The sequence below is a fragment of the Sorex fumeus genome, unplaced genomic scaffold (genome assembly GCF_029834395.1).
Source record: "Sorex fumeus unplaced genomic scaffold, SorFum_2.1 ptg000015l, whole genome shotgun sequence".
NCBI lineage: Eukaryota > Metazoa > Chordata > Mammalia > Eulipotyphla > Soricidae > Sorex > Sorex fumeus.
Window position 1 is genome coordinate 3790718 of NW_026606072.1, and position 21954 is coordinate 3812671.

A 21954-nucleotide genomic window follows, 5' to 3' on the forward strand; every position below is an offset into this window, starting at 1 on the left:
ACTACTGGGACAACATTTCAATGCAAGGGCCCAAGAATATGGTGCTAATTCAGGCTCTGTGGTTTCAGGGACTACCAGGCCACCCTCCAGGGCTACTCCTAGCAATGATAGGGGGACCATGTGGTGGCAGGGATTTAATACAGTGCGCCCTGTGCAAGAGTATGTGCCTTTACCCTTCTGTTCTCTCTCTGGCCCTCCACTCATGAATTCTTAACCTTCACAATCTCTATGAAATTATAAATATTTATGTTTAATGATGGCAATTGATGAGCAACAGGATGATCATGATCGTGATGCTAAATTTAAGGTTAAAAACTTATGCAGCAACAAATTTCTGATATGAATTAGACACATAAACCAAAAAGTTCCACAACTGTCATCAAAGCAATCACTGATCTAACATCCTCCTGAATTGTTTTCCTGATCAGGTTATTTTCATGCGAATACATATGTCATACCAGGCATCCTCTCAAACCACAATGCCATGAAGGCACAAATGAACCAGAAAAGAGAATGGAAGAAAAAACCCAACAAGTAGAAACTAAAACACTACTAAGTAACAACTGGATCAAAAAAAATCAAAGAGGATATAAAAAGATTCACGGAAACTAATGAGAACAAAGCAAGAACCTATCAAAATTTGTTACCACAGCAAAAGATGAAGCAAGGGAAAAATTCATAGCAATACAAAGAAAAAAAGCTCAAACATAAACACACAACTTAAACATCTGGAGAAGCAACAACAAATTAATTCCAAAACTAGTATAACAAATAAAAGCTAAAACTAGCCATAATAAAAATTAGAATAGGAATTAGTGATATAGAAATCAAGAAGGCAATATATAAAGAATCAATGAAACTAGGAGCAGGATCTGAAAAAAATAAACAAGAAAGACAAACCTTCGGCTTGATGCACAAGGGAAAAAAACACAAAATGCCCAAATAAGCTGGATCAAAGACAGAAGGAGAGAAATTACAACAGGCCCCTCAGAAAATCAAAAAAATCATAAGAGGTTACACTAAACAACTGTATGCTGTTAAGATGGAGATGGCCAGATTGTTATAACCATGTAACCCTCTAGAAACTGAATGAGGAGGAAAGAAAAAACTAGAACAGGCCAATCACAAGCAAGGAAACTGAAACAGTAAATAAGAATCTCCCCCGCAAGGACAAAAGTTCTGGTCCATATGGATTCACTGGTGAGTTTTATTAAACCTTCATGTAAGACTTACTAACTTTATTCTTTACGCTCTTCAAAAATATTGAAGAAATAAGAATCCTTTCTAATAGATTGAACAAAGCCAATATTATACTAATAACTAAGAAGATAACAGACACTATTAAAAAGAAAATTTCAGACCAATTATCCTAATGAATACTGATGCAGAAGTCCTCAACAAAATATTAGTGAACCAAATCCAAAACATATCAAAAAGATCATTACAACACAATTAAGTGGAATTCATTAGGGATGCAAGGATGATTCAAAATGTGCAAATAAATAAAAATAATACACATCAATAAAAGGAAAGATAAAAATCATATAATATCAATAAATGAAGAGAAACTTCCAAGAATATACAACATTTCTTTATGATTAAAAAAGCCTCCACAAAACAGGGGTGTAAGGAAGCTTCCACAAAATAGTAATAGCCATCTATAACAAACCAACATCCAGTATCATTCTCAATGGTGAACAACCACAGAGGTCTCCTCTGAGATCAGGCACAAAGCAAGGAAGAGCACTGTCTTCACTATTACTCAGTATAGTCTGAGAACACAATTATGCAAGAAAAATAAATCAAGGGACTCAAATCAAATTTGGAAAGGGGAAAGGAAGAAGTCAAATTATCATTATTTACAGATGACAGAGCCCCAGCAGCTGAAGAACTCCAGGACCAGCCACAGTCATGCTTAAGACCACTCTCCACACGCTCGTATGAGCCTCACGCATAAAGGAACTGGCAGAGGAACCCAGGTATGCGGGATCTAGGGCTGAGATCTCCAAGCTTGCTCGGATTGGGACTGGGTTTCCTCCACCCAGATCCTCCATCTTTCAGTACTAGGCAGCTACACCCACCAACTGCCCCCAGAACCGTGTAATCCCATCACGGCCAAAATCCAGAGACTATAAAACCTAGCTCCCAGAAGCGCAATCTCTCACTGTCTCGTTCTTGCTCTCAGAGAACCCAGCAGGCTACTCAGAGTATCCTGCCTGCAGGGCAGAGTCTGGCGAGCCCTCCATGGCATATTCAATATGCCAAAACCCAGTAACAATGATGGATCTCATTCCCCTGACCCTAAAAAGAGCCTCCAATGTGGCACTTGCTAAAATCTCAGGGCTAGGATGAATGGAGACGTTACTGGTGACTGCTCGAGGAAATCAATGAACAATGGGATAACAGTGATATAGTGATACAGATAACATGATAATATACATAGAAAACCCTAAAGAATCCACTAAAAAGTTCCCAAAGACAATAAGCCAATACAGCAGAGTAGTCGGCTACAAAGCCAACCAACTGATAGTAATCTGTAGCATTCCTGTAAGCAAATACAGGAATTTGTTTGTAAGCAAAACAGAAAAGAAAGCAACTGGAGTCCATCCCACTTAAAATAGTGTCCAAAAACATCAAGTGTTTAGAAATCAACTTAAAAAAAAAGGTCGGGGATCTATACTATAAAGACTGAAAAAGAAACATTTTAAAAAGAGATAGAAAACCTTAGGAAAGGAAAAATATGCAGTGCTCTTAGATAGGAAGACTCAATATTGTCTAAATGACCATCCTACCTAAATTACTATATAGATCGAACACAATCCACACCCGAAATCTGATGATACCCTTAAAGAAATAAGAATGTCGATAATAAGGTTTGTATGGAGTCATAAACCACCTTGAATAGCCATAGCCATATTGAGAAATAAGGAATTGGGAATTCTCTCATCACCTAACTTGAAACTAAACTTTAAAGCCAGAGTGATCACAATAGCATGGTATTGTAATAAGAATAGATTCTCTGAACAATGGGTTAAAACCAAGTATTTAAAGGCAAATTCCAAGATCTATGGTCAACTAATTTTTGATTAAGGAATTAGGCACATGGAGTAAAGATCATCTCTTCAAGAACCAATGCTGGAAAAATGAGGCAACCGCATCTAAAAATTGAAACTCAACCCATATCTCACACCTTACACAATAGTCAACTCAAAGTGGATCAAAGACCTTGAGATCAGACCAGAATCCACAAAATATATCAAGTAAAACATCAGTAAAATGCTCCAAAATCTTAATCTCAAAGTTGTTTTCAATGACATGCTTCCATTACCAAAGGCAACAGAAACAAAAATAAATACATGGGATTTCATTAAAGATGTTCCTAGATGACCAAAGAAACAGTCTCAAGCTGGACAGATAGTACAGCAGGTAGGGGACTTGCCTTACATGCGGACGACCAGGGTTCAATACTGACACTGCATGTGGTCCCTGAGCCCTACCAGGAGTGACCCAGAGAGGAGAGTTGAGAGTGAAGAGGGCCAGGGAGAGGGAGGACTATGAATAACTATGTAAATCACAGTGCCCTAACATTTTAAATGCAAAAAAAAATAATTTAATTAAGTACATATAAACCATCCACTTATATATTTTATCATCCATTCCTATTCGATTTTAAAAACTATACTAGAAAACATCTTTTCTAAGAAATAGCTATATTTACTACTTCAAATATCCTCATACTATGTTTTACAATTGATATAGTTCACTCTGCTTTTGTTAGTATTGCCAGTGATACTAACATTCCAGAATAAATAAAATATAGTTAGTTCTAAAACTTACAAAAGCAGTGTATACTAAACATTATCTCAAACCTACTTTCGTCATGAACTCTCTCAACATCGAGGGCTCTATTATGTTGATTCAAACTTAGCTGTTGTTCATGAAGGTCCACAGGAACAGGGTTTATGCCAGTCCCTTCAAGGTATAACCTAATTCGCTGCCGCCATAGCCACCTTCGAAAAGTGAAGGAAAAACAAGTTATGTTAAACTATGACAAGTTCAACTAAGGATTAGCCATCACAATTTCACCAAAATTTAAAACACATTAAGAAAGGCACATCAGGAACAAAGAGTGCAAATTCCTCCACCTCAAAGACAGATTTAGATTTCTTCCCCTTTCAGTAGCGTAAATCACGGTCACAGTCACGGTCCTCCCGTTGTTCATCAATTTGCTCAATGCGGGCCCAGTAACATCTCCATTGTGAGACTTGTTGTTACTGTGTTTTGGCATACTGAGTAGCGTAAATATTTGTATAAAATCTCTCAAGTGATCTGAACCACAATCAAACTCTCTACCAATTATTTATTATATCTAATATACTGAGCTATTTATAATTGTTCTTTTTCTCTGAAATAAAAGTTATGTTAAGGTAATGAAACTAGATAAAAATACCTCCTCCTAAATTTTGTGATGTTTTACAAAAACAGGTAAGTATCAATAACAAATACTATAATCTTCAAGATTATATATAAAAATTTAAATGGATTGCTTTTCTTTTGAGTTTATGGGGTAGGGGGTGCTAAAGCCTACTCCCAGTTAGGTGCTCAGAAAGAATAAATGACAGGCTTGATTTCAAAGTGAAAATCTAAAATATAAAAAAACCAATAGGGTAGATTCTCCTAGACAAGTATACAAAAACATGCTGCCATTTAAAAGTCACGTGTCAGCAATTTCCAGCATGCCAATTTTTTGAAATGATTAGGAACTAGACTCATTATGAATAAAATGATTCCAGAAGTCAATACAAATTAACAAATATCCAGGGAGAAATGATCTGCACTGTGGCACTCCCATTGTTCATCGGTTTGCTCAAGTGGGCCCAGTAATGTCTCCAACGTGAGACTTGTTGTTACTGTGTTTGGCATATCAAATATATCACGGGTAGTTTGCCAGGCTTTTCTGGGCGGGCAAGATACTCTCAGTAGCTTGCTGGGCTCTCCGAGAGGGGCGCAGGAATTGAACCCGGGTTGGCTGCGCCAGCTGCATGCAAGGCAAATGCCCTATTGCTGTACTATCGCTCCCTATAAAATCTTGCCCAATTCAGGAAATAAAAAGTATTCCAACTTGGCTCTCTCTGACATACCCTGCAACCTCATTCGGCCTTTCCTTTCACCTTCCACCTTCTTTGGATGGCCTCCTGCTCCTTTAAGCAAACAGAAGATGAAAAGACACTCCAATATTTAAGAAACACTTGATACAGAAATTCAGCCAAGTTAAAGTAAACATAACCCGGGGCGAGAGTGATGGTACAATGAGTAAGGCATTTGCTTTGTATACCGCTGACTGGGTTTGATCCCCAGGATCCTATATGGTCTTCTGAGTATCATCAGAAGTGATTTCTGAGTGTAGAGCCAGGAGTAACCCCTCGGCATTGTCAGGGGCCACCCCAAAAGCCAAATAAATAAGTAGGTAAATAAATAAATAAAGTAAACATAATCCTTAGTCATTCTCTGATTAGGAAAAGAGGAAGATAAAAATCAAGAGAATTTAAACATGTATTTTAGTTTTAACTATCTTTGCACCAAACTCCTAAGAACATATTACAGAGCTGAGATAGTGGGACTATCTATCTCAGTCAATGAGAAAAACAAACAAAACACTCTAGTTGCAAATACAGTGGCATCTGTCAATTTTCCTTTATACAGCTCTAAATGGACTAAAATAAGGCCAGTTAGATCTTTTTAGAATTTGGTTAACATATTACATTTTATGGTTTACTGATATAGCTATGAACTAATGCAAATATTACCTAATTTGACGTTTAACAGCATTTTATTTATTTTAATTTGGGGTCCACCCCCAACAGTGCTCACAGCTTACTCCTGGCTCTGCACTCAGGAATCACTCCTGGCAGAACTCAGGAGACTATATGGGATGCCAAAGACAGAACTCAGGTTGGTTGCAAGCAAGGCAAGTGTTTTACCTGCTGTACCATCTCTCCGGTCTGCTTAATAAAATTTTAATGATATATATTTAAGTGACATATCGCCACTAACAAATTCCTACCTGAATTCACCACGATAGAACTTCTGTAAGGCTTCTGGGAAGGAATGTGTGTACCGAACCGGAAGACATAAGTGACCCTCAGACCTTTATTTTAAAAAAGATTTAGGGAGGGTATAAAAGGGAAGGGAGAAAAAAATTAAGTTAGCACTAAAGCACAAAAATCAAATATAAAATTTTAATTTTCTACTTTTTTAATTATAAAATTGTATTTTCAACAAGAGCAAAAAGGATCAACTAGAAAAAACTTTACGTATAGCTTTAATGTCACACTCCAAGTGAATTCAGAAAAATGTAGCACTGTAGCACTGTCCTCCCGTTGTTCATCAGAAAAATGTAACCCAATTAATTAATTTATTAAAAAAAGAGTGAATTTATTTAAGAAGTTAGCAATTTGTTGTAGAAGACAAATATTAAAACAAATAATTGCAAATCAGAGTGGTGAGATTATATGCACCAGCTGGCACTCTGCACTGACTCTCAGCAGAGGTCTCAACTCCCTCCATGGGATCTTCTCAGTGTTCCCAGGTACCCTCACTGGGTAGGGTGACCCCAGTAGGAGCCAGGTAAGTGACCACTAGAGAACCTGCAATGCCATTTATAACCTGTTGCTGCCATCCACAACCAAGCCATATTGAACTGGTCACAAAGCCTCATTAAATCCTGATCGGCCAACATAAAGGTATACAGAGCAATAGACTGCTTGCCCCATGCCCTCTATCTTTGACTGTTAAGCATTCAAATTGTTTGATTATTTGCCAGGCTCAGTATAGTGCAGAATACAGAATACATCCACAGAAACAGCACATTTAATTTAGATGAGTCCATGTGAGTCATCGTGGATTTGGTCTTCCTGCTTCAATCAAGCCTCCAGAAGTTTGCAACTCCAGCTGACATGTGACTACAACCTCATCAGAGCTCCCAAGCCAAAACCACCCAGCCAAGCTGCTCCTGAATTCTGGACACATAGAAAACCATAAAAGAAAATTGTAAGTGATTCCTACTGTTTTCAACCTCTAAGTTTATGATTTGTTATACAGCGTTCGATAACTAATACAGCGAAGAAGAGACTTAAATTGGACATTAATTTCTGGGATTAAAGATTCTAAGGTTCTATGATACTTAAGAAAAAGAAGACAAGCAATTTGAATTACAGAACAAAGTCAGAGGCTTAATCCATTTCTCCCTGGAAACAAGTAGAAAAAACAGAGAACTTGTAAAACCAATTATTCTAGCTAGAAATCAGAAAAAACACCACCATCTGCCTGCCAGTTTCAAAAACTCCACAAGCTTAAGAATATTAGGCTTAAAAAAACTTTTTTAAAGGAAACTGTATTTTGACAAACTACAAAATATGATGACTTCTATTAAGATTCTCTTACGTTAGGGGGTTGGAGACATAGTAGATAACACACTTGCTTTGCATGGCCCTATGAGCAAAGCCAGGTGGAATCCAAACCTCCCTCACAAAACCTCTTGAACGATATAAATAAATAAACAGTCAAGAAGTTATGACATACAAAGGTATAAATATTTGTATTTTATAATACAATAAAAGGCAATAAAAAGCTAATTACTGAACTAATTCAACTGCTTACTCTCAGGAAATAATAAATAACTCAGCTAGATTCAGGTCCTGGCCCTGCTTTCTAAGACTGTCAAAAGCTTATTGCACACTACATTTAAGATTGTGTTAGTAATGCTTTACAATACAAAGTTCTACACTTAAGGAATGTACAACCTAATAGACACAGAAAATAAAGCGCTAAGAACTCTCTACAGGGAATTATAATTAGAGCCCAGGAGACAAACCAGTCTTACGTGAATAAGAATTACACAACTAAAGTGCATAAGAACACTGTAGGCAAAATCATGAAAAGGCATGAAAAAAAACAGGGGCACTAAAGAATTCTTTCAAATCCTATTTTTGGGGCCACACTCAGCAGTGCTCAAGTCTTACTCCTGGCTCTGCCCTCAGGGATTTCTCCTGGCAGGATCAGGGGACCATATGTGGTACTTAGATAAAACTCAGGTCAGCTGTATGCAAAGCAAAGGCCCTACCCTCTATATTAGCATTCCAGCCCCTCAAATCCTATCTTAAATATTAACAAAGTTCGGCACCAGAGCAGTTTCTCTACCCACAAGAATAACTACCTAATCATGATGTTAGAAAATGTAGTTTTATTGCATCTGCACTTAAGAACAGTCATTGGGATAGAAAGCTAGTAGATAGGTAAAAGGTGATTGCCTTACAAGCAACTGACCCTTGTTCAACCCCCAACACTGCCAAGAGTAATGCTGAGCAGAGACCTTGGAGTGGTCCTGGGCACTGTCAAGTGGAACCCACAAAATGTTTAGATTGGGGCTGAGAATTTGAATGAAGATAGGATGATGGTACAGATTTTGTTGTACGATAAATACTAGAGATGTAATGAATATTTGATTCTACAACTATCCCTTGGACAACACAGAAGTTAGGAATGCCCATTGAGTTGAAAATTCTATCACTGTATCACTGTCATCCCGTTGTTCATCGATTTCCTCGAGCAGGCACCAGTAATGTCTCCATTCGTCCTAGCCCTGAGATTTTAGCAGGTGCCATATTGGAGGCTCTTTTCAGGGTCAGGGGAATGAGACCCATCATTGTGTCTGGGTTTTGGCATATCAAATATGCCACAGGGAGCTTGCCAGACTCTGCCGTTCGGGTAGGATACTCTCGGTAGCCTGCTGAGTTCTCTGAGAACAAGAATTAGACAACAAGAGGTCACATTTCTGGGAGCTTGGAATTATAGTCTTTGGACCTTGGATATTGATGGAATTACGTGGCCCTGGGGTCAGTTAGTGGGTGTAACTGTCTAGCTACTGGAATATGGGGGATCTGGGTGGAGGAGGCCCATATTCCAGAAAACTCCATGTGACCAAAAACTTAAGATCCTCCAAAAGTCAGAGACAAAGTAGTCATAGAGATAAGACAGGAGTTATAGAGAAGGAAGAGAATACAATAAATGTTTAAAAGTATCCATGATAACTGTTAGCATTAAGAATTTTCCAAGGGCCAGGAAATCATACATGTGCCTGGCAAGCACCAATCTGAGTTAGAGATCTGAAACTACTCAGTACTCTGCAAGCATCACAGTGTAGCCTTGGAGGGCCCCAGCTACCACCAGGTACAACCCTGGGGCCTCCAGCACTGTGGGGATGTCCCTGATCCCCCCAAAAAGAGCATTTTCAAAGAACCAAGTGAAACAAACAAATCAAGTAAAACAAAAACTAAAATATCCAGAAAATTCAGCAATTACGATATCACTGGTCTTCTAAGGCAAGGACAATATGAATAAACTTGCTACAGATAAACAAAGGAGAGTGAAGAAAGAAGAGTTAAGACAAAGATAGAAAGGAGGGAAAAGAGAAAAGGGGGAGGGAAGAATCATGCTGGACAACTGATAGAAAAAGGGGAACAAATGACAGAGGCCATACCCAGCAGTGCTCAGGGCTTACTCCTGGCTCTGTGCTCAAGGATCCCTCCTGGAGGAGTTTGGGCAACCGTGTGTGGTATCAGGGATCAAGCCTGCACTGGCCCCATACAAAGTAAGTTTCCTAACCTCTGTACTTTCTCATTGGCCTGAGATTATCTTTCAAAGCAAGGGAACAGTTGAACAAGTTCTAATCCACTGAGATTCATTTTAGCTCTAAGACAAAGATTTATTAAAAGAACAAGGATGAGAAAAACAATTGTATGGAGCATGAGCAGTAACTTTTAGAACTAAAGAATGGGGATGAGAAATCACTTGAATCCCATAGAAAATTTTTTTAGTTTTCTATGAGTTCTAAGTACCAGGAATTACAAATTGGAAATAAATTTGGGCTACCAAAGTCCAAACTGAGCCACCGACTCCAAGTTTCTGTGACTCTTTACTCAACTGCTCTCAAGTGCTGATGTAGGAACAGAAAGCATGATAGGTTAATAGAAGACTGAACAGAAAGATAATCACACAAGATATTTAAGATATTCACCCAAGAGTGAATGAAGTGAGGGAGAATTAAGTGAAGAAAATGGGTCAATAAGTGAAAACTCAATAAACAGATTTAGTTGAGTTGAGGGAATAAAACTGCCATGAAAATAGAAGACAGTGATCAGTGCAGAATCAAGATTTTAGAGATGGGGAAATTCCAGATAATCTAAAAGCCAGATAAAGTCATGTATGTAGGTGGTTTAACAAGTATAATGATAAATGTCAGCAAAGCTAAACAGGTAATATAAAAAGTGTGTGTGTGTGTATATATATATATATATATATATATATATATATATATATGGCTCACACACATAAACAATGGATAAACAATGGAATACATTTTTCTTTACCGTTCTGGATCAGTGTTCACTCCAATAACTGGCTTAAGTCTGTCTAAGACTTTACTTGCTGCCAGAAGCATTGTACCATCACCTATAGGAATAAGATATCATCTTGTTATAAATCCAGTTTTAATACCATTCTGAACATGAGTACTTTTACTTTAATAATCATCCCTTATCCTCACTATCTTTTTATTTTCTTCAAAATTTTTATTGTGTCACCATGAGATGGGGGATACTGTCCTCCCGTTGTTCATCGATTTGCTCGAGCGGGCCCAGTAACGTCTCCATTGGAGACTTTGTTGTTACTGTGTTTGGCATATCGAATACATCACGGGTAGCTTGCCAGGCTCTGCCATGTGGGCGAGATACTCTCGGTAGCTTGCAGGACTCTCCGAGATGGGCGGAGGAATCGAACTCAGCTCGGCCATGTTGGCTGCGTGCAAGGCAAACGTCCTACCGCTGTGCTATCGCTCCAGCCCCACCATGAGATACAGAGTTACAAAGATATTCATGGTCAGGTTTTAGTCATACAGTGTTCCAACACCCATCCCTCCACCAGTGTACGTTTCCCACCACCAATGTCCCCAGTTTCTCTCTGCCACCCTCCTCCTAGATTGTATCTATGGCAGGCACTTTCCTTCTTTCTCTCTGTCTCTCTGTCTCTGTCTGTCTCTCTCTCTCCCTCCCTTTCCTGCCCCCTCTCTCTCAGTGAAAATCTTACTCCCTACCACAGTCCCTTTGCATTATCACTCCCACTCTAACCCAGGGTTTCTCAACAGCAGCAAGACTGACATTTTAGTACAGAGATCAAGGTGCTTGACTTGTATGCAATTGGCCCTGGTTCCGTCCCTGACACTGAGGGTCCACCCCAAGCACCATCAGATGAGGCCCCAAAATTCCCAAAGAAAACAACTGACTTTTTAGATCAGGTATGTCTAAACCAAGGGGTGCTATGCTGTGTACTATAGAATGCGGTAGGAACCCTTCCTAGGAACCACCTGTCCAATCCTACACTTCTATCAGTCAATCTTCTTTCCTTTTCCAATTTCCTTTTCTAAATTCATAAATTATTTGAATGAGAAATACCCAAAATGTTCTAGTTTAGATGTTACCAACCACCACTGTCAATTTTAAGCTTTAGAAAGAATGATTACTATTTTAGTAAAGCTCAAAAAAAAAATAAAGTAAGTATATGAGGTCAAAGAGGGATGAAATCTTTATAATCTCATTAAACTCAAGTTAAGCATAACTTAACCAAATTAGTAATTATAGTCATAGAAAGTCAATCAGATTTGAATGAAATACACACCTTAAAAACACACACAAGACTATATGCAGAGAATGTCACAATAATGTCATTTGTTACAAAAGTAAAACGCTGACCCAAATCACTAGATACGACCTTGTGAGCCCCCAAGCACTGCGGGGGTGGCACTGCAGTGCCCAAGCATAGCACTGCCAGGGCAAGAGCATCACCAGAAGTGGTACCATCCTCACCTCCCACCCCAGCACCACAGCAATGGTGCCTATTAGAAAAAAAAAAGAGGAAAGGAAAACTTTAACAAAGCACTATCTTTATAAACATAAACCTAATCCTAAAAAGCCCAGTTTGCCTTGTGGTTGGATTCTGACAGCGTCATTATATAACCCATGGGATACTTGAAAATATGTATAGTCAAGTATTAACATTTTCAAATCCCAACACCTTTATCTCTATAAAATGATTACCTCCTGCAGCTATGATGGCATCCGCCCATTGAACGGTCTCTTCATCATATTCTCTCCTCTTTACAAGACGAAACTCAATACCCTCGTTCCTAAGACAAAGAGTAAAGGTTACATAAATTTTTCACTTAACACAAAGGAATAAACTTCTACTTATCTGTAGGCATATAAATGCAACAGAGATATAAAACAAGTAAGTTCATTTTATAAATAAACTCATACTTAGCTTTATAAGGTTAGTTTCATTTTCATTGAATCACAACATACTTAACTATAAGCCAGGAAGCATATGAATATGCTCAAAGTTAATGACAATCCATAATCTCAAAGTCTATTTTAAAACATTTTATATTCTCTGGCAAATAGCAATATTGATTAATTAGAATTTATTTTTATTTTCTCTACTAATATGGAGCGATAGCACAGCAGGTAGGGCGTTCGTCTTACAAGCGGCCAACATGGCCGACCCGAGTTCGATTCCTCCGCCCCTCTCGGAGAGCCCGGCAAGCTACCGAGAGTATTCGATATGCCAGACACAGTAACAACAAAGTCTCCAATGGAGACGTTACTGGGCCCGCTCGAGCAAATCGACGATCAATGGGAGGGCCTTTATCTCTACTAAAATGCTTTACTAAATTGTATTGTTAAAATACATTACTTAAAAAATGAATCAGCCCAGAAAACTGATTTCCTAGAGAGACAATTTTTCATTCTAAAATTGAATGGCACTACTTTTAATTTGTGCTTTTTTTGGTTTGGGGGCCACACCCAGAGATGCTCAAGGCTTACTCCTGGCTCATCACTCAGGGATCACTCCTGGTGGGCTCAGAATTGAATCGGCTTCATGGGATAGCAAGAACTGAACCTTGATCTGCCACGTGCAAGGCCAACTGGCCTACCTGCTGTACTATCTCTCTGGCTCCAGCATTATTATGTCTTCTTAAGTTTTAGGTACCGTGGTTGATAATATTGTTAATGATAGGGTTTCATGCGTGAAACATTCCTGCATCACATCCTCCATCAAGAATACCCACTTCCCTCCACCATTGTTCTAGTGCCTTTGCCATCCTATTCCCAGCCCACATCCCCGCTGTGGTATGCTTCGTACTGAAGTCCAGGTCTCAGTTCCTATGCCTACTATGACACTTTACATCCCACACACAAAAAAAGGTTATTCTCTGTCTGTTCTTCTCCTTTTGACTAACCTTTCTCAGCATGATACTCTAGATTTAACATCAATTTCACGCATGATTTCATGTTCTCTAGCCAAGTAGTACTCTGGCTAGTAGTAGTAGTATATATATATATATATATCAGAGTATCTTTATCCAGTCATCTGTTCTTGGACACTTGGGTTAAGGTAAGGTAAAGGCCCTCCCGTTGATCGTCGATTTGCTCGAGCGGGCCCAGTAACGTCTCCATTGGAGACTTTGTTGTTACTGTGTCTGGCATATCGAATACTCTCGGTAGCTTGCCGGGCTCTCCGAGAGGGGCGGAGGAATCGAACTCGGGTCGGCCATGTTGGCCGCTTGTAAGGCGAGCGCCCTACCCGCTGTGCTATCGCTCAGACACTTGGGTTATTCCAAGATTTTGGGATAGACACTACTTTAAATTCAGTTCATGGTCACTGAATTCCAGTCACTAAAACAATGCTTAGGAGTCTTTCTAATTTCAACCAAAAAACACTGCCTTTCATATATGAGAGTCTGGGTTCAACCTTGATACCACACAAAATTTTTAAAAGAAAACATTCCAATTTGAATGTTTTTACACTGATTCTCATAACACATAAAAGTATTCATTTAGTCACAGATTAACTGTTTTCTTTTTGTTTTAAGCCATACCTAATGATATTCAGGGGCTTCTCCTAGTACAGTACTTGGGAGACCATCTGGTGCCAAGAATTAACCTGGGATTCCAGCATGCAAAGCATTCACGCTGTTCACTAGCCCCCTGACCACAAATTAATTGATTTCTATAATGGTAACCCTTAGTCATCAGAGAATAATACACTAAATATCACTATAATCCACTAATTCCATTTAAAAACTAAAAATGGCACACAGTTGAAATCCGTTAAGTAATGAATTAACTCATGTAGAACAGATACTTTTATTAAGGAGATGCTGTAAACTTTTCAGAGTATAATAAAAATTCTCCATTTTTTGATACAGAAACTCTGTATCAAATCCACTGACCACAACATAATTATTTGGAAATTATCTTATAATGGAAATAATTACTATTAAGGAAGTCCTAAATAAAAAAGCCCACTTAATACCAATTCCATAGGCTTACCGTAAACTATCAAGAATATGCTCTACATTTTTGGTGTGAATATGATGTCGTTCCAGAAGTCCACTGTAGCTAGAGCCTTTCAGTGCAAGCTAAACAAATAAGAAATAAATTTGTCTTATTACATGATATATATTCATATTCTTTATAAAGCCCTATGTAAAATAGTTTTGAATTCTAATAATTTTTAATTTTAATAATTCCCTGTAACACCTATAAATTTAAACTAGACAATTTAGATTTTATTAAAAAATCACAATTTAATTTTAAGACCAAATGCAGCATTAACTTTTCTGAATCATATTCGTCAACAAGCTCTCAAAATTGGTACATTTTACAGCATGAATGTTATTTATTTGCTTTTTTGGGTCACACCTGCAATGCTCAGGGGTCACTCCTGGCTCTGCACTCAGGAATTACTCATGGAGGTGCTTGGGGGACCATATGGATGCCAGGGATTGAACCCGGGTTGGCTGCATGTCAGGCAAACGCCCTCCCCACTGTACTCCAGCCCTGAATGGCTTCATTTTTTAAATAGATTTTAAACATATTACATACAACTACATGAAAGCCTTAGCTGACCTTTGTTCCACTTGGATCTGTAGCACTCATGTGCTGCAAATCCAAGATTTGTGAACTCTATTTGCAATTTGTTATCCAAACAGAGGGCTAGTTTGCTCCCTGAGAATGGTTAACTTCAGATATAGACAATAATCTAAAAGAATTACCTGTCCTAGTTGACTCTAGTGACATTTCATAAGACTGTTATCTCACCATTAGTAGTATTCTTTAAAATGTCTATGTCCAAAATAAAATGTCGAGACAGAAGTTTTTAAATATCCTCAATATCCTTTTAATCAAGCTGGAAAACTGTTCACTACTGTGAATAACAGTTTAAAAGCATGCTATTTTTGTTCCTTTTCCAAATCCTTTATACACTGCCTCTTTGTGAACAAAATCAGTTTTTCAAGTAGTTATACAATATACAATCATAAGTATACTCTCAAGTCATTGCTTACTGAATTATAAAATAAGTTTCTAGATAGCATTTTCTTTTTAAAGAAGTTTATTAAAATAACATAAAAGGACATATTTTTAAAAGCTAAGTTACACAGTTTATTAACCTGAGATAATTAGTGATAATGTCTTGATTCTTACCTTCCCAGTATTTTGTCTATGAACATTATGCTGAGTTGAGATTAATTCTATCATAACCCAACGATGAAACCAAAAATTAGCAACCAACTCAATGAATATGCTCAAAATGCTTTTCTTGTTTACTTTCTCCCTGAGATTTCTAGGCTCAAAGCTTGAAAAAAGAGAGGTGGTAGAGCAGGTAAGGAGTGCTCACCCCCGTTCAATACCTAGCACCACATAAGGTCCCCCCTCAAACACTGCCCACCAGATTTGGTCCCTGAGCACAAAGTCCAGAATAAGCCCTGAGCAGAGCTGGATGTGGCTCCCCACCAAATTAAAATTGTATAGTGATGCTGATGACTCAACTGTCACTTCCAACATGGAACTATGATTCCAAATGAATGTACCCAATTTGACATCTTTCCCTGGAAGTCTAACAGGCATCTTAACTAATATGCCCCTAGTTTTCTAATACACTGGTTACCATGGTTTTAAGAATGAACACTTTATAGGGCTAGAAATTAAGCGACATAACTAGAAATTAAAATGTCATTTCAAATCCTTGTTCCCTCTCAAATTTCTTGTGAACTAATTCTCCAATGATATATGCTCGATGTATTTAATTAAAGGATACAAGTTTCTATATTATTTTCTTTAAAGTTCTGAATGGTTGTACTAAGGTTCATGAACTGCCAAAATAAGCAGAAAAAAGAGGCATTTTTTAAAAAAATCACTGAATAAAAAAGCATCAACGTAAAGGTCTTAACTCACTAATTTTTACAGTTTATACAATGATGTGGGTTTAGTGACAAAGCACAAGCCTTGCATGTGTGAGGCTCTGGATTTGATCCCTGGCACTACAAAGTAATAAAAATAAAATATATGTGTGTTAAGACACTCAGTGGTACCCAGTGGCTGAAAACACCTGCCTTACAAGTGAGAGGCCAGGAGTTCAATCCTTCTTGTCTCCACATGCACTGCGCCTGGTCCCGGAAGCTTTGTTATCTGGGACCTTTGGCACCACAAGAGAGTGTGCAATCTCCAGGGCAGCCAAGTATGTGCATGCTCCAAGTGGGAGCCCTGGCAAACACCTCAACTAAATGAGTGTGTCCCCTAGCAAGCCTGTGTGGAGGTACTGCAAATAAAGTATGCTGCCATGCTGAGCATCACAACTAACTGTGACACCCAGACATTGCACCGAGGGGAGAAGACTATTCTTGTTGAAGTATTAGAGGCATTTTCCTTGACCAAAATGGAATTTATTATAGTGTTTAAAAACCTGTTATTAGTCCTTTGAAAATCACCATTTTACACACTAATTACATTAAGAATTATCAGTGAGGGAAGGAAATGTGATTTTTTTCAATTTAACACAGAATTATGAAACTTTTGTGATGGTTTGTTATATAATTTCACGATCACAGTCCTCCCGTTATTCATCGGTTTGCTCAAGCGGGCCCAGTAACGTCTCCATTGGAGACTTTGTTGTTACTGTGTAACGTCTCCATTGGAGACTTTGTTGTTACTGTGTTTGGCATATTGAATAAGTCACAGGGAGCTTGCCAGGGTCTGCCTTGCGGGTGAGATACTCTCAGTAGCTTGCCGGGCTCTTCGAGAGGGGCGGAGGAATCGAACTCGGGTCGGCCATGTTGGCTGCGTGCAAGGCAAACGCCCTACCGCTGTGCTATCGCTCCAGCCCAGAATTATGAAACTTTTGTGATGATGGTTTGTTATATAATTTCACTAAGCACAATTTAAATGACATCTACACAACTAAATAGTAGGTCAAAATTACTCAAAATTGCTTAAAGGAATTAGTGACATCCAATTAACTGCTAGAAAATGAACTATTCACTGAGCGCAGGGAACCGTAGCCCTCTCCCTTAATTGTTTTTGGCAACTTTCTATCCCACTTACCTTTCTCCCAGGCATTCCCCCACTGTTCTCTTCCTACTTCAGTTTTCCTCACTTTAGTTCTGTTAACCCACTCCCTTAGATGTTGGCATTACTTACGATTCCATCTTTGGTCTTCTTACCTTCTTGTCAGTTCCCACTTCTTCCCTGGACTATTCACCTGTTCCCCTCACTATTCTGAGATTTGCTATCAAGTATAGACCCTAACTATGAAGTCTATGCCGCCTACTAGCTCATATCTTTCTCCTGAGCTATGGGAACAAATTTTCAAATGCCTACCTTTATAGTAGAGTTCATGCCCAATTCAATCAGCTAATCAGTGGCTGAATAAATAGCAGTACTTCTACATAAAAAAAATGCCTACCTTTATATCCACCTACTGGTTCAAGTACCTCTCCCCCAAATCATCCAAATCCAATTACACATTCCTCCTAATTTGCTTTCGGAGTTCTACATAGCAATCAGTTAATAATATTTCCATTTACTTAGTCAACAGAATAAGCTCAGGCTTCATGTTTGATTCTTCCCTCGTGACTTCCACGTAGTCAGTAGTGCAGCCAAATAGTTAAACCTGCAAATTGTTTCTCCGATCTGTGCTATATATTTGTGTAGCAACTCGTGGAATATTTGGACATCAACTCTTATCTGGTCTCACACAATAACTTGCCTCTGGAATCTCTAAAGTAGGTCCTTCTTTAAAAATCCTTATTTCCCATTCCTCCAACCTAACTACCACCATAACCAGAAAAGTTTTTCATACTAGCACAGAATGCTAAAAAATTTCAATAATAAAACCAAAAAACTAATATTTCTCATTCCATTCATGTGAACAAAGAGTAGGGCTAAGGTTTGGATTTGAATATCTACCCCTTCATATGGTGTCCAGGGTTGGAGCAATAGCACAGCGGTAGGGCATTTGCCTTGCACGCAGCCAGCCCGGCCGAGCTGGGTTCGATTCCTCCACCCCTCTCGGAGAGCCCGGCAAGCTACTGAGAGTATCTCACCCGTGCGGCAAAGCCTGGCAGGCTACCCACGATGTATTCAATATGCCAAACACAGTAACAAAAATCTCAAAACAATGGAAACGTTACTGGGCCTGCTCAAGCAAACTATGTTATAAGGCTGAATTGTTTCATGTTACTTTTTATTTCAAATATGTACTGTCATAATGTAAAATTTTTCTGACTGTGGACTAGTTACAACATTTGATGGCAAAAAAGACATAAACTCAAAATTCTTCAAACATTCGAAAATTAAAACATTTCACTACCATCACTTTGGCAACAATGTTAGTCTACCACGTGCTGATGAGATTATGGAAATCAGAGTTACTCAATGCCTATTAAAAATTATTTCTACTTCTAATTCCATTTTTTAAAATAGTACAAAAACAAACCAAAAAAAGAAGCAAGCTATTTTACCTCCCCAATGGAATATTATGCAGCAGTTTAAATGGGCTAACATATAATACAAATTTGTTTTAAATCTAATTGTGAATAAGAAACCAATGATCTAAATAGGCACTTATTCTAAATATGATATTACTGATACAACATTTTGGGGCTCCTCAGCAACCATGGGGGTCAGGGGATACTCCCAGTGATACTCTCGGGAGTGGAGACTTGGGACTGGTTATACTGGGGGTTACCAGGGTCATACCTTGCAGTATTCAGAAGAAGGCAAGATAAGACTTAGAGCCTCACATATGCAAGGCCTGCACTCCACCCCTCCCAGCTATCTCTCTTCCCCAGTCCCTAATGCGATATATATGTATACATTTTATTCATATATACACACATAATTATTTCAGGTTAGTCATTACCTCTGGAGAGAGAAAAAGGGAGAAAGTGAGAACAGGACTATACTCAGAACATTTCTTTCAAATATACCTGAAGCAAATATTACAACGTATGTTATGTCTAGTTAACTGGATACACAAGTGTCTAGTTCTTTTGAAACTTTTTAATGTGGTAAAAATACTCTTCATAACTGAAAACGATCACTAAAAAGCCAACTCAAGAGTTGAAAAAAAGCCTCAAAGCTCTTCCTTTTCACGCTGATCATCCCTAAATTATACTCTTCCTTTTGAGTATTCTCACATATCACTTATAAATAGTTATGTTAGGATTTAATACATTTTCTTCAGACATTTAATTTTTTTTCAGCGTACATATAGAAACTGTTTATTCACCTTAATTTTCCAGAGCCTAGCATGATGCCTAACACTTATGAGGTGAGAAGTCAATAGATTGTAAATAATTATTTAAAAGTGCTACTTTAAATAAGCTAATCAACAAATGTACTGAATATTCACTGGTAACTGTGACACTGCAAACAAGTATTTTAAAAGCAGATTATAACCTTTATTTTCACCATTAGGAAAGTACTTCTCAATAAAAGGTTAAAAATTCAGAATATAACTTTAAGAAATTAGATGGATAAAAAACATAAAGTTATATACAAGCATGTAATGTAGAACAAAGTTCAACAAATCTTCAGTTACTTCAGCAATCTTAATAGAGAAACTTCAAAGTAACCAAATTAGTCTCATTTTAGATATACAGTAAATCTGATATTTATATGATGATTATCATTGTAAGATGTAAAAATTAGGGAAAATAATTATGCTTTAAACTAAATTATAAACACTAGTTTAGATAATTTAATCTGATTATCTTCAAAATCAATTGAATTTAAAAAGGAAAATTAGAAATTTATTATTTCAAAGTCATAGTGGCTGAGGGAGGAAGATGGCTTGCTCAATTTTGCGAAGTCAAAGAAGGCAGAATAAGGCAAGATAAAACTTAGGGTCTGCACATATGCAAGGTCTGCACTCCACTGTGCTGCCAGATTCAAAATTAAGATCTCCAGGTCTTAATCTAAAATGTATTTACTACATAATACTATAATTAAATCAATCATATTTCTACTCCTGCCTGAGAACCATAAATACTCAATATATTAAGACTTAATCATAATGATTACATAGGCCAAGAACTACTGTCATGTCTTAATTCTACTGGATTTGAATTAGAAAGAAGAGAACCGACTGACTTATTATGAAGAAATATTTTACAAATGTTGATCTAATTTCCTTCACGATTCATAACTACTGTTCATTATTTTTTTTAAAAATAATCTGTGGAGTTGGAGCAATAGCACAGAGGGTAGGGCGTTTGCCTTGCACACGGCTGACCAGGGTTCGATTCCCAGCATCCCGATTGGTCCCCTGAGCACCGCCAGGGGTAGTTCCTGAGCACAGAGCCAGGAGTAACCTCTGTGCATCACTGGGTGTGACCCTCCAAAAAATAATAATCTGTAATAAATTTTTCTAAGGTATGAAATAACTGATACAGTTGCATATAATTTGGATTTCACATAAGTCCATTTACACTTTACTAGCCAGGAAGGTATTAATGTTCATCAATAAACACTTTCAATTCATACAACTAAAATTAGAAAAGTGATCAGAGAATCTGTTATTCTCAGGGCTGGTTTACATGGTTTTCTTTTTAAACTTCTCCCCAGTTGAAATGTGAAAGTTAAAAATCCAGGTTCTAAACAAATTGGTCAACCATTCTCAACTGTGATTTCAGTTCTCTTACATCAGCTAAGTCTTCTATAAAACCTTCATGTAAGAGATAGTATACCTTCTGTTTCCATTTTCTAATTTGTGCTTCACAGAATTTAAAAAATTTTCTGGCAAAACCAAGAAATCTCATGTTCAAGTAAAATCTTTTATTTAGGTTCATGTGTCTCAAACATATTCAACCAGAAAAGCTCTTGTAGGGAATAAACTGTTTATGGAAAAACAAGCACCTTTACACAAGTGCTAGTGAAAGTATGTACTGAAACTTTCAAGAGAAGCCATGAGACAAAATCTATTAAGTTTTCAAATGTGCATGACTTTTGAGTCGATAATTTCACTTTTAGGCAATCAGCTTTGAGTTTGATTTGCACATGTATAATTGATACATTCTTAAAATATAGATGCAGTTTAATAAATTAAGATGGCACACAATGGATTACTATACATACTATGTTTTTCTTCAAAAGGGTGAATAGCTTAGCTTGTGCCAAAAGAGAAAACGAAAAAGAACATTTCACCTTGTTGATCTGGATTTCTACATTATTTCTGGAAGGAAACCTAAGAAAAAGCTGACACTGCTTACTTTCCAAACAAAAAATGAGTGCCTAGGACAAGATTAAGACTTTCCATTTATATACTCTTCTGAATTCTATATTTTAAACTATTTTAATATGATATTCATCAATACAGTGAAATCAGCATAACATCAAGTGGAAATTAAAGTGTTTGAAATTAATGCAAGGTCAAGAAAAGATGTGATTTTAAAATTAAGTTCAAAAGGTAGAAAGGAGCCAGCTCATAAAGTGTCTTGTTTGACATACTAAGGAACAAGAAGGTGATCACTTACAGCAATGTTTCTCTACGGGGGGCCAG

At 37.7% G+C, this 21954-nt stretch overlaps 1 protein-coding gene across 4 annotated transcripts in view; it reads right to left on the reverse strand.

Annotated features, from left to right (window-relative positions):
* Nucleotides 1-21954, reverse strand: part of NADK2 (NAD kinase 2, mitochondrial) — a 50760-nt gene that overhangs the window by 24233 nt on the left and 4573 nt on the right. For all 4 annotated transcript variants that reach the window (XM_056112139.1, XM_056112141.1, XM_056112138.1 and 1 more), the window contains exons 2-6: nucleotides 14445-14533; nucleotides 12150-12238; nucleotides 10428-10509; nucleotides 6065-6148; nucleotides 3874-4010 (exon numbers count right to left, since the gene is read on the reverse strand). In XM_056112139.1, coding sequence (XP_055968114.1) covers nucleotides 3874-4010; nucleotides 6065-6148; nucleotides 10428-10509; nucleotides 12150-12238; nucleotides 14445-14533 — 481 coding nt within the window. The remainder of the gene's footprint in view (nucleotides 1-3873; nucleotides 4011-6064; nucleotides 6149-10427; nucleotides 10510-12149; nucleotides 12239-14444; nucleotides 14534-21954) is intronic.